A 13,316-nucleotide genomic window follows, 5' to 3' on the forward strand; every position below is an offset into this window, starting at 1 on the left:
ATATATATATTGAATTAAGGCACACAGCACAGTTTAAGGGCGGTGTCCTAACTGTGTACCTTTCGTGCACACGGTACTGAGTAATAGTGGCTCTCTGTACGAGCATTCTTTGTCCTTCCTTTCCGGACACTGAACAGAAGCTTTTTAGGTTGCTAACTAACCTAACGGCGAAGCATAGTAAGCGATGCGGTTAACCTGTAATTGGCTGAGCGCCAATTGTCGCATGTGGTGTTGGCACTCTCCTGTCAAGTTATTCTAAGTTTCCAGGAGGTCTTTTTACTCCTAACATTTTTCTGAGGTGATTTATGTATGAAGGTCCTTGATTCTCTTGTCAACCGCCCCACTGCCTTGCTAACAGTTTTATCGAGACAAATGCATGGCCTGTTGAATGAATCACACTTCCATTTACAGCTTCGGCGTGTCCGCGACAACGAAGACTATTTCTTTACCTACTCCTATGGTGCTTAATACGCTGCCGACTTGCCTGTCGAAGCTGCTGGTGTCCATTAATTCTCGTACAGGGAGAGCTGACCTGATCCCAATGTTGTTGAAGTAAGTCCTATTTCTAGTATCTCGCACGCATCACTCATGATGGTCGAGCTTGGGACGATCCCCATTGACCAGGGTTTCACTCAACTAGGCTGAGGGTGCTGTCATTTTATTCGATGCGACTAATTCACTTTTCAGAACAAATAATCCAAGATGGATGCCGTCTAATCTTGTTTCCTAGGTCAACAGCTGACGATCAGAATCGTGACGGGAAATCATTTTGGTGATAATACGCTATCCCTTTCTGCCTTTTGTAACGAACGTATTCAGTCACCCGTATCATTGTTACATCGAGTCGACTCACATACTCTCTTCTGGTGTGAGGTAGTCACCTGACCAACTGAAGAATCCTTTGGAGAAGCACGGCTGAAAACACTGGTCTTTTCTAAGTGTCAGGCTCCCGGGATTCTACACCATAGAACGAACGAATTCTCCCATTTTTAGGCTACCAATGTATAGACCCTCACTGATGCTTCCGGGACAAACAGCCCCTCGAAACTAATAATCTGAGACTTGCTGACTAATCACCAATTCTCCATGCAGAATGCTGATCTCGTAGACATAAACTTAAAGCGACAACGTTTACGTGAATCTAAACTACCAGTAACGGGGTTTGACCTTGTCTCTACATGAGCTCAAATTGTTGCCAAAACAATAAGTAGATTCTACACCATAGAACGAACGAATTCTCCCATTTTTAGGCTACCAACTGTATAGACCTCACTGATGCTTCCGGGACAAACAGCCCCTCGAAACTAATAATCTGAGACTTGCTGACTAATCACCAATTCTCCATGCAGAATGCTGATCTCGTAGACATAAACTTAAAGCGACAACGTTTACGTGAATCTAAACTACCAGTAACGGGGTTTGACCTTGTCTCTACATGAGCTCAAATTGTTGCCAAAACAATAAGTATGTGATTGCCAAATCACTTTAGTTGCTGAAATTTCCGGTTTAAACTGAGCTCTCATGGCGTGCTTCACGAATCAATAAACGACTCATTATGACGATTAAGCTATTCTTCTTATGCCTAATTTGCCCTAGTTGAATTAACAGTACAGTCTGGCGTCACGTTGTACGATTGGTCTGGATGTCGCGAATTCATTGAACTTGCCACTGGAGGAGAAAGTGGCTCAGCATGTCAGAGTTTCCAAGTTTCACTGACACCACTTCTTTGCCCCGATACATTCGTCAGTCGATCATATCATGTCATGCCACTGGTTGGTTGGCTGTTTACTACCCTAGAGACAAGCTGAGACGGCTAATATGAATAAAGCTATTGCAAGGGAGACCAAACTGATTCACTTTTGCTTGGTTGTGAAAGCAAACTGAATGACCTATTGGACCGTGGTGCCCTTTCGCTTGATTTGGTTACGTTAATTCACCATTTCATTGATTGTAATGGTGAAGGAGCGCTGGTTGACCGACCTGTACGGTTCACCATTGGGGATCAAATCCTTATCAAGGTTTCTTTCTCGTTTGAATGAACTGGAGCCTACTATCAGACCGCCGAACAATCACAATAAGGAAATTTCAGAAGCTTGAATTTTCTCTGAAAGAGATGTTTATTCAATGATCGCTTGTTGTGTCGTGTAACCCTGATGCACTTAAGGTGGGTAATCGTTTGACTTAACCTCACGAACGGAGCCGAAATGAGGGAGCTGCCAGGGGCATTAAAGTTTTAAAGGCTCACCTGATTACGTTAATCATAGTCTGGTGACCCAGTTGCATCTCTTTCCCATTTGCAAATGGCGGACAATTTTCTAAGACAAAAGGCTAAAGAATTTGTCTGTAGGACTAAAAAAGCATTTCGAAGCCAGCAATGAGAGGGGTTACAAAGTTCAGCAAAAGTATAACATCAGTTGCAGTTTCCCTAACAGAGGTCTACAGATTCTAACGGGCTTGATTGCATTCTGGCCATTCGTGAAGGGTTTGAATTTTCAGCCTTTCCGATCTCTGGATGCATCTCGCCGCCTGCAGCAGGTATCGTTCGGTTCATAACGAGGACTACCATGGGCAGCTCTAGTGAAAGACGGCTCCAAACTATATCCTATTTCAGTCAAGTGAGAGAACTGCCTTCGTGTGTATTTGGTTCAGTTCTCAAACGTCGTTGCCATCTATCAAGAGCGACATGCTACCGGTGTTTCCCTGGGTATGGATTCGATCAAGTGAGGCACAGCCACCAACCCATCGCTATGCACCACTACGCTCCCCAATAACGCTCTGGTAACGTCAGCCCGATTGGTGATGAAACGTTTGCAATCAAATTGCTCAGCTCAGGGAGCAAACCAACGATCGTTAAGTGATTAGGTTCAGTGGCCTTGCCACCGCCGAGGTAGATACCATCTTTGAGCCTACTGATTTGAGGCCTTTCCTGTTGGACACAGCGTCTGAAGTTTCGTCCATCGCCCCTTCGGTGCATAGTTGACACGCTACCGGAAGTATGCACTGCAGTTGAGTTACTATCAGGTTATTTACGCATAGACCGGAGAAATCGAGGTGCCAAAGTTGGGTTCGCACCACCAATCTCTCGGGTCAGTAAGCTCGCGCCCTAACAACCGAACTAGCTCGAACTCGCGCTCCAAGAATGCATAGTTATTGGTAGATCTTCAGTCCACTGATACCCGTCTTGCTAGATGGCTGTTCAGTTTCTGTGGAACTCTCGGATTGAAGCGAGAATGATGGTGGCGTGGAACGTAGGAAAACTGATTGTGCCACTAAATATTTCAGCTTCTTGCGCTTATGATTCGAAGTGCAGTACGTTCACATTGATATGTTCTTCAGGTTTGGGAAATGTCGGAAATGGACGAATGTTGTAAGGAAGGAAGCACTACGGAAGTAGACTTTTCTTTATGTTTCCTCGAATATATGTTGTTTACCCTACATACCAAGTATTTTTGGGGGGCTAGTCCTCTGTCGAATCGAACTACGCCTACTTTCCCGACCTGTTTCTGTTCTAGGAATGCACGTCAGTGATTCTTTTAAGCTAGAAATGGGGTGAGTATTGATCGGACTGACAATACTTGGGCTTCTTGTGCATTTGGTTACCATATTGGAAACAGCGCACTTTAGGTCCACCCTTTCTAGGCTGCTCAGTGTAATGAAAATCGTTTTTCTTACCAACTCACTTAGGCAGTCCATGCGACTCTATCCCGAGGATGTAAGTCACGCCTACAGAGCCTATCTTGCCCCGAGGGAAGTGTATTGGGATATATATGTGGATACAGAAGGTTATGTGGTTTCGGGATACCTCAACTGACGGTTTCCCGCGGAATTCCAATTTTTTTTTTTTGGGGGGGGGGGGTAGTCCTCTGTCGAATCGAACTACGCCTACTTTCCTGACCTGTTTCTGTTCTAGGAATGCACGTCAGTGATTCTTTTAAGCTAGAAATGGGGTGAGTATTGATCGGACTGACAATACTTGGGCTTCTTGTGCATTTGGTTACCATATTGGAAACAGCGCACTTTAGGTCCACCCTTTCTAGGCTGCTCAGTGTAATGAAAATCGTTTTTCTTACCAACTCACTTAGGCAGTCCATGCGACTCTATCCCGAGGATGTAAGTCACGCCTAGAGAGCCTATCTTGCCCCGAGGGAAGTGTATTGGGATATATATGTGGATACAGAAGGTTATGTGGTTTCGGGATACCTCAACTGACGGTTTCCCGCGGAATTCAATTTTTCTGGTCCAGTTTCTGCACTACTTTGAAAGAACCAAACGGATTCCCTCGTGCGCAACTGTAGAATTGTACTTGAAGTAGAGTTCCATTCAAGGCGGGTTGTTAAATTGGTGTAGTGTACTATGCGCTGTATACCATCTGTTCGTTTTTCGAACTTGCGGAATATATTTGGTTGCGGGACGTGTGGGTACTTCCGGCAGTATTTCTTGCTTCCATACACTGATATGATGGAATGAACATATTAACGCGAAGTCCAATTCCTTTCTTTTCACGCAGATACTGTACTCTTTTCGAAGAACTCCCGGATCACTGTTCGTGCGCCATTGGGATATTGAGCCTTCTGATCGAGCGGATTAAACCTCATTCCAGCCTTGTGTCTCTTCTAACTGCGGACCGGGTACGCACTTGTTTATCTCGGGACCGAGCAATCGCACTTGCTACTCGTACTTGTTTCTTTGTCATTATCTGTCACTAGCTGCCGCTAATGTAGCATCTAATTTCTATCTTATAGGATGTTCGTCGTGATCTGCTGAACACCTTTTCATCACTTCTACGCTGGTCCACTCAGAAGAGTAACACAGATGACACCGACACTAATGGTTGCTTTGCCCTCTCGAATGGAATGGACCACTCGGCGGCGTGTTTCACAGACGAGTGGCTCTTTGGTGCTAACGAGAGTCATAATCAAACACAATTAGCTTCTCTTGGTGTTTCTTCTAGCCAGTCGCCACATCCATGTCTACGAGCTGCTCGCCTATACGCCGCCTTGCCGTATCAACCTCCGAGCTGGTTCTTCTGTTCTCGAGACTGGGAGCTTCTAGCAGCCTGGCCAACCCAGAGACCCTCCGTGCTGGCACCAATCGTGACCGGTCATTTATCACAATCACTAGACCGCTCTAGCCCACTCAGGAAACAGAGTACTCTCGGTGCAGCCAACTGGCTTTACGGTGGGTTGTGTCATAATTTTCTTCATCTTTCTAACGACTACAACATACGCAAGATGTCGGCTTCGCCTCTCATTTCATGATGATTTAGGAACAACCGTGCAGATATTGGTCTGCTGGTGAATGAACGGAGTAGAAACACGCCTCATTCCGTTTCTCCGAAGGATATTTGATCATAACCATTTAAGTGTGCCCAACTCTGATGGTTTTCGACACAAACGACTCCTCTTCCACACCAGAGTTTGTCCCTTCATGTCCATTTACTACTGACCGTATGCTTCCCAATGCAATTTAGATAGCCCGATCGAAGGTTAACTAAAAATGGCTTAGGGGTGTAACATGATCGCCTTGCTTAGGAAACGCTGTCGTGCTTTCAAATGTCCCGAACTCAGGCTGTCGTGTTACGACTAGGGGGTAGTCAAGCAGCCACCGATATTTCAGTATTATCGCCTAGTGATAACGAACTCCCATCCTAGCAATCGCAAAGGTTTATCGCTACTTCAATGCATCCAAAAGTGGCCAGTGTTTAGTAGTTTCGTGAAGCTGTGATCGAGCAGTAGGATTTTGAGAATATCATCCTGGGCCTGACCACCTATAGGTGGGAGAGATTCTTGAGTTCAAGGCCCTCGTGAGGACGAACCGCCATAATCCGACTCTGTACAACTGTGCCAGTCTGACTAGACCAATTCTGCCCTGTACATATTGCTCACAAATGGGACCGATCGCTGCCTGGTTTGTCACCTTCGAACCTGAACTTCAGACGATTGGTCCTGAAACGTACACTCAGTGCGGATTGCTCTCTACGGCTCTCCAGACTTACCTGAGGAGAGTGCACTTCCTTCCGAGAAGTTGTGAAGTTTCGTTATGTTATGCAGGTTAGGCAGGTGGACAATAAATTTGGATGGACGATTTGGTGTTGTAACCGGCTAGTGGTAAACAAGTAATAGACATGCATCCTGGTTACTAGTAGTGTCGTGGCAAAATGTTGTTTTCTGATAGTTCAATGTGCTTTTGAGGCTGTCTTATTTTCCATTGTCCCCATGTCCAATGGTGTTTACGGTTTACTATTTACTAATGGTAGATGTTTTTTGGAATAGTTAAATTTGGGCGATTCACGAAGTAAATCTTTAATAGAGAGGGCATCATCCACCATGTGCTCTTTTTAAAGGGTTTCCTTGATATTGATGTGTCTTGCCTTCTTACAGAGCAATTTGTTAGTGACCAGGCCGACTGTTTCACGGTTCGCATGCTTCACATCATACTGGCTGCCATGGATCAGCCAGCTCCAAATTTGTCTCATTGGCTCCTTGGATTTCGTATCGAAAGTACCTCGGCTGTGGCCAATACTACCTTACAGGTACAGAGCTATTTTTATTTCGTCATTGTCCTTTACATATCAGTGCAGATGAATTTGCTCTGTAAAGTCCTTTTTGCTCATCAGTTTGTGCTGTCTGGTCCGTATAGGCTTCCAGCTCGGTTACTTTTCCCTGCTTGTACATATCCGCCCGCGTGTACTGGTGTGACTCACTCTGCCTTTATCCGACCGTCTATTTAGGATGCTGGAATTGGAGATCAACCTCGAACCTGCCTTCATGCCATTCTGGATCTTCTCGATGCAGGCCTGCGCCTCGGTCCAACAATCGCCTGTTTGCCCCAAGCCTTGGCGATCTCTCTTCAGTGGGCCCTAGCAGTTAGTTGGCAAATCATTTACCGGTTGGTGATCAGTCCTCTCACATCTGAGGCCCTGTTGCGATTCCTACGAGGAAACCATGATCTACTGGCGAAACACCTAAAATTCGGTATCTATCGTCCACTCTTCAAGACAACTCCGGGAGCTGCTGCATCCCCTCAACTCTTTGACAGGAGGCTTGTGACTTTCACCCACGAAAAAGGTTAGTGCGCTCCAGGTGCAGTGACTTTTTCCGCACATTGTTCATTCATGTGGATCCTCCACAATCTCCACTGATGAGACCGATTGAAAACAGTCGGTTTAAATAAGTGGACCTTGTTGGAATGTTGTCATCCGATCTTACCCGTGAAATCGAGTGTATCTGAGTTCACTATCTGATATAGGCGAGAGAACTGTGGAAATAGTGGTGTATGGATCGGTGAAACCTAGTTGTGCGAGCGTCATATTGGGTTCCTGAAGGGATAGGTCGAAAGTGAACATCATTTAGGAGGATTTTATTGTCCTAAGTTGTCCTGTGTTCAAGGTTGACAACACTAGATCGTACTTAGCTTAGAGTATAACAGTTGGAATGATGTAAAGGTCCCCTCATGGAGTGCTTATCTCATGAGTGTTTCACTAGTACGAAACGTTTGATGCGAACTTTTGCATTATTCTGATAGAATTTCGGTTCTATCCCAGTGTTTGCTTGTGAGAATGACGGTGTGATCGCGCGAGGTATCTCATACTGCTGCATATTTATGGTTGAGTGCCGCCACGAACCTCTACGCTACCCAGATAATCTCTGATATGAGCCACATGACAAATTCTCATGAGAGTGGTATGTTGGTACAAAAGAAACATAAAGTGTTAGGTAACCAGGCTTTCACTCTGTATCTCGGAATTGGATGGCCGGATGTAGCTTTGTTAATCCTCTGGTTATCCCCTTGATAGCGTTCTCTGGGTTCTGCTCACACTGCATTTTGAGGTAGTCATATCTGTTGTATTGTTTTTCTTCTTTAAAGCTTTGGAAATGCTGTCTCTGAACCATAGCAGTTGGTTTTTGCGCACGCTAGCAATTGAACTCCGTACAGCGGCGACGGGCAACCAAAGATCGTATGTTGGGCGCCTTCTCAGTTTATTCTTCGGAGGTGAGACACCCGTTTGGGGTTTTTGACACATTTTTTTAAATTGCTTTTTCTGTTGAGGCTACGCAACACTCGATTGGAGGCTGAGGTGATGTTGACTTCTTAGTCAAGTCGTCACCCTTGCGTATTTGAACGTGATACACTACCAAACAGATTTTCTAATGATATTTATGCTTTTCTATACCATAAAATGTCACTCATGAAGAACTCACAAAAGCTACCTGTTGTTCAACTCCCACCTAAGAGGGGCTATCCCCAGGAGATGAGAAATTCTCTTTCCCGCATAATGCACTTTGAAGAACACCCCATTGCCTTATGTGGCAGTTGGTTCCAAGAACTTTTAACGTTTTCAAACCTGATAGCCCTTTCACCTCATGGCTCACCTTGTATGGACAGTTGCTGCACATTTATTTTGTAGACAGATGTGATCCGCTAACCTGGGAATCGTCTGCTAATTCCTAATCCGTTTGTCTTTTATGGATCCAGATTTCCTGGTTGATCCTGTGGACACGGGAGCGGATCGTTGTCCGGAAAGTAAGTAGAGTGCGACGGGTTTCCCCCTGTTTATTACTGCCATAAGAGGATCCCAACATGTTTCTTAATGTCCTAAGTTGATCTTGTGCTTGACTATTTTTCAACCATTTGATTACCTGTAGTTTTTTTGTTACTTAGTGTATGGCGGATATACTAAAATTTGCAGCTAGAAACCAAGTTAACCGTTTCGAATTAGCTCACTTTGTACGCCCATCTTTACGTACGTCTGACCACTGCGTTATGAGAGTCTTGTCTAGATTCTACTCCTCAGTGAATGGTCAAACAATCATCCATGCTCAGAAACTCCGAATCCAGAAGCTTGTTCTTAGTATGCACTCTTCCGGCTGTACATGCGGCTGAGACTATGGTCTTCCGTCTTGCATTTGTCCAATCGCTGCTTGTAGTCCTTTCAAGTTGGGAGATAGCCCGTGATGTCTTGTTTACATTGCGACATCCGCTTCAAATATTTCCATTCGAATTCCAATGATTGGTGGAGCAGTCCGAGGTGAGGTTTCCTTACAGCTAATATACCTTCGGGTTTTATGAGATTTTGATCAGTCGAGATGTGTTGATGAAGTTGGTCCTGGGGTCCAGAAACTTTTGCGAGGGCTCAAAACGACTTTTGTGATTTAGCTACTACAAAATTTATTCACATTTTATCCAACTTTCTTTCTTTGACCCACCTAAACATTGCCAGATATTGGCTCTTGCAGTTCGGGATTCCTGTGGGGTGATTGCATTTGGAATGCTCCTCGGTACTATGGTGCGGGCTACATTCTTCGGCTCAACTAGTGTCGTTTTTATTGGACTAAATCTTACTCGCCGATTTCCCCCTCTCAATACTATTTAGTACTGGTTCACTCATGTGTTCATTAAAGTTCCTTGTTCGTCTACTGACCACCAATAAGTTGGTTCTGGGAGTCTGATTTTCGGTCATACTTCCCGAGTATTCCAGTTTTTCGAAGGCCAGCTGTACTGGTTGTTCTTTTATTCGGCGGCTGTGTATTTGTTTCAAGAAAGCGTGCACTTTTGTTGGTACCGAAGAATGGTCGCTGTTACATTTTGCACCGCCAAGGAGAATGTCTTCGGGCTGTCTTTGTCAGACATTTGCATAATCAATACGATACCCGTGTTAAACTCTAAAGTGATCCCATGTGGCTACTTGAGGTTTTTCCAGCCGTGAGCCACGTTTTGGCAATGATCAACTCCGCACACAAGCACACGACATTAACCGATGTTGTTCAATGAGCGAATTTCAAATGGCCCCGATATCTTTCAAGATCATGGATCTGGACCAACTGGAACATCTAAATTTCCTGCTGGGGAAAGATGCAGCTGACGAGCATTGATTGAATAACGTTGGACAGCGGAGTGCAAAACCCGTTTCTTTCCTTTCCGAGATTGAAACACTGTGGGTGTATGGCCGCTACTAGACGTAGCAAAACACTCGTGTGAGCTGCGTTCGAGATAGCTCAGTGGTTAAGGCGCAAACTCACATACCGCAAGGTTCGTAGTCCAACTACAACGGCTTCCCGACTGTACTTGTCTATGCTTGGGCAACCTCACAATACCTCAGCCCTCGTGCCTCCTTTTGGTGGCATATCAACTGAGCACCTAAAAGTTTGCGCTGAGGCGAGTGCGGTGTTACGTGGTCACGAAGGAATAACACCGGCAGGCAAACTTGTAGAAGCCAGTTGGTAGTTATCAGTTTACCTAGGCGGTGTGTTGTACGAAAGAGCGTCACTGTTAGTTCTGTGANCACATACCGCAAGGTTCGTAGTCCAACTACAACGGCTTCCCGACTGTACTTGTCTGTGCTTGGGCAACCTCACAATACCTCAGCCCTCGTGCCTCCTTTTGGTGGCATATCAACTGAGCACCTAAAAGTTTGCGCTGAGGCGAGTGCGGTGTTACGTGGTCACGAAGGAATAACACCGGCAGGCAAACTTGTAGAAGCCAGTTGGTAGTTATCAGTTTACCTAGGCGGTGTGTTGTACGAAAGAGCGTCACTGTTAGTTCTGTGACATAAAGGTGCCAAGCGCATCCGTCAAGTTCCTTCCAAGTTTCTCCGAGATACTATGCTTCCCCTGGCAAATTACCGTACCAATACTTACTGGAGGATACCCAATGCCGCGCCCTTTAGGTGGGAATGGATACCCAGACGACAAAAATATTTGGCAAGCTACTGGTGAAAGGAAGAAGGCCTTCGCTGCGGAATTATTTATTAGAGAACGCCAACTGAATAGTTGCAGACTATTGGACAGGGAGGCAAAACTCTCATATGCATCATGTTTACAAAACGGAATCTCGATATTCTCCTTGAACGTGTCTTTCCTGGATATTCATTGTCTGTTGCTCAAATACAGGCAAATACGACTCCACAAATTCCGTAATAGAGCTCACTTTTCGAGAGACGCGAAGCGGATTTACCAGACCACATACTACTCGCATATCCCCATCGGTAGTATCTGCCGTTACACGAGTACTATCGACCCGTAGTGCGGCAATAGCGTCAGACAGGTTTTGATTAGACTCCGAAGCAGACTTACTTTTGGGACATGTTTGCTGGAAATGGGAGAAACCCACGTAGGCACTTCACTTGTGATTTCGCGTTGGTTAAACTGAATACATGCTGGTGACCAGTGTGTCTGATTCAGCTCAGGCATGGATGCGTGCAAGTTGCGCAGATTCAATTGGTCGCGGTCCTGTGCGGCACTGTGCGCATGGCGCACTTGAGTTGAAATATGAATGTGCTTGGTGCTCCAAAACTCTTCAGTTCGGGCGGTAATCTATCAGGCCGCTCCGTCAAGCACATTGCATATTGAATGTTCACTGTTTAGCCTAACACCCTTTCGGTACCTTGCTGCAATGCGATCCGGAGGAAGCACGAGGGCTAAGATACTTCACACTCAACTGCGCACTGACGGTGTCTCCTCGATTAGGAATCAAACGCTTGCAGGCTAATTGCCAAGCTCGATGAACAGACCAACGGCCATGTGATTAACCACCATCACCAGCTTCTGGTTACCCAAGCCTAGACAGAAGCAGTCCAGATGCAGAGACCGGGTTCGAACGCGCGGGTTCACGCTTCAACCACTGAGCTTCCTCGAGTTCATATTGCGCACATACATATGTATACTGCGCACATATTTGTGATATGGATTACTGTCATGTGTATAACAAATGAGGGAAATTCGGTGACTTATCACTCTAACTGACTAATTAATCCTAAAGTAACATATGGACCTCCAAGATACCAGTGAGAAATTACTTTAGAAGCACCCATTATTGTTATCTGGTTCAACTTTCAGCATTGCCTGTCTGATGAACCGGATTCGTTCATGAGGCGTTGTTCGATAGATAGGTCCTATCTTTGAGGTTGAATCCCAGGTTTACCATACATCTCATCGACTAGCTGGTCTTGTTTGTTCCCGATTAAGTAACCAATTTTGTTGTTCACATTACTGCAGTAATGCGGTCGTAAGTTTATTCATCACAGAGCGGTAGTCATGCGCAGTCCTCAGCACCATAACTAAACTCTGAAGACCGGTGTTTAACGTTATTACTTCGCCTGCTGATCTGTCTTCTAATCCCTTTCCATTCACCGTTCCTCCTTTTGCTCGAAGACTCTGCGATAGTCAGTGCATTTTTGGGTCGGTTGAATGTGGCGGAACATCTCGCTGGACCAGAATCTTTCGATTTACGAACTGTGGATGCCCGGCTAATTGATGAGGTGAGCTGGTATTTATACCTCTAGTGAACAACATCAGTTAGCAGTCGTTACCCATATAGTTGTTCTTATTTTCATCGTTTCCCCATCGTTTCCCATCCCTCGTGCCCCCTTCGTGTAGCATGGCAGCTAGGCACCTGGACTAATTGATGCTCCCAGAGGGCTTAGTTCATTTTCGCGTTTATTCGATTGTGAGAGTGTTCATACCGTAAATGACGATGTTTTCTTTCGTTTCAGAGATTGATTGAAAAAAGATGTTTTATGTTTATTTGGTTCAAACTTGTACTCAGTATGTAACATCCTGGACGTTGCATTCGAACTTTTAATGTGGCGGAACATCTCGCTGGACCAGAATCTTTCGATTTACGAACTGTGGATGCCCGGCTAATTGATGAGGTGAGCTGGTATTTATACCTCTAGTGAACAACATCAGTTAGCAGTCGTTACCCATATAGTTGTTCTTATTTTCATCGTTTCCCCATCGTTTCCCATCCCTCGTGCCCCCTTCGTGTAGCATGGCAGCTAGGCACCGAAAGGGTACTACAGCTGAACGAGCTGTACTTCCGCTGTTCTGGTCCCGAATGGGCTTCTAGTATCAGGTTATTACCTGCGGCAAAGCAGTTAATTTTTTGCAACAGTGATCACTTTTCGGTACATGGGTTCGACGGGCGTATTATCGTAGTCTGTCTGTGTGGCTATGGTCGCATCCGAAATCGGCTGGTCAGGATATTATAACCCCCCATACTTCATCTACAGGACGCCATCGTTCTGCTTCTACAATGGTTTTATTCGGCTGAGACTACTAGACATATGACGCTTCACCCACTACTGTAAGAGAAGCATCGGTTTCAATACGCTTTGTGCGCTTTACGCAGGTCAGGTGATAGTTTTCCCTGATGTATGCAAGTGCATCCTCGCATGGTGGCGTTCGTTTTCTAACATCTGTTTTGCACAGAAAACATTATTAGTCTAACGTTGCAAGTACTTCCTCTCAGCTGAAACTGTCGCTCACAACATTGCTTCTCAATCGTGCAGCCTTGTTTCACTCCTTATTGATGTTCGA

At 45.3% G+C, this 13,316-nt stretch overlaps 2 protein-coding genes across 2 annotated transcripts in view; one reads left to right on the forward strand and one right to left on the reverse strand.

Annotated features, from left to right (window-relative positions):
- The window catches only part of T265_07597 (hypothetical protein), a gene marked incomplete at both ends in the record, with an annotated part of 19,887 nt that extends 8,698 nt beyond the window's left edge, over positions 1–11,189 (reverse strand). The window contains 2 exons of the mRNA XM_009173161.1: positions 5,996–6,101; positions 11,073–11,189. Of these exons, the coding sequence (XP_009171425.1) occupies positions 5,996–6,101; positions 11,073–11,189 (223 nt within the window). The remainder of the gene's footprint in view (positions 1–5,995; positions 6,102–11,072) is intronic.
- Positions 1–13,316, forward strand: part of T265_07599 (hypothetical protein) — a gene marked incomplete at both ends in the record, with an annotated part of 53,402 nt that overhangs the window by 18,125 nt on the left and 21,961 nt on the right. The window contains 7 exons of the mRNA XM_009173163.1: positions 4,508–4,628; positions 4,743–5,178; positions 6,381–6,532; positions 6,731–7,067; positions 7,867–7,992; positions 8,476–8,523; positions 12,150–12,256. Of these exons, the coding sequence (XP_009171427.1) occupies positions 4,508–4,628; positions 4,743–5,178; positions 6,381–6,532; positions 6,731–7,067; positions 7,867–7,992; positions 8,476–8,523; positions 12,150–12,256 (1,327 nt within the window). The remainder of the gene's footprint in view (positions 1–4,507; positions 4,629–4,742; positions 5,179–6,380; positions 6,533–6,730; positions 7,068–7,866; positions 7,993–8,475; positions 8,524–12,149; positions 12,257–13,316) is intronic.

Source organism: Opisthorchis viverrini (assembly GCF_000715545.1).
Source record: "Opisthorchis viverrini unplaced genomic scaffold opera_v5_176, whole genome shotgun sequence".
Lineage (NCBI taxonomy): Eukaryota > Metazoa > Platyhelminthes > Trematoda > Opisthorchiida > Opisthorchiidae > Opisthorchis > Opisthorchis viverrini.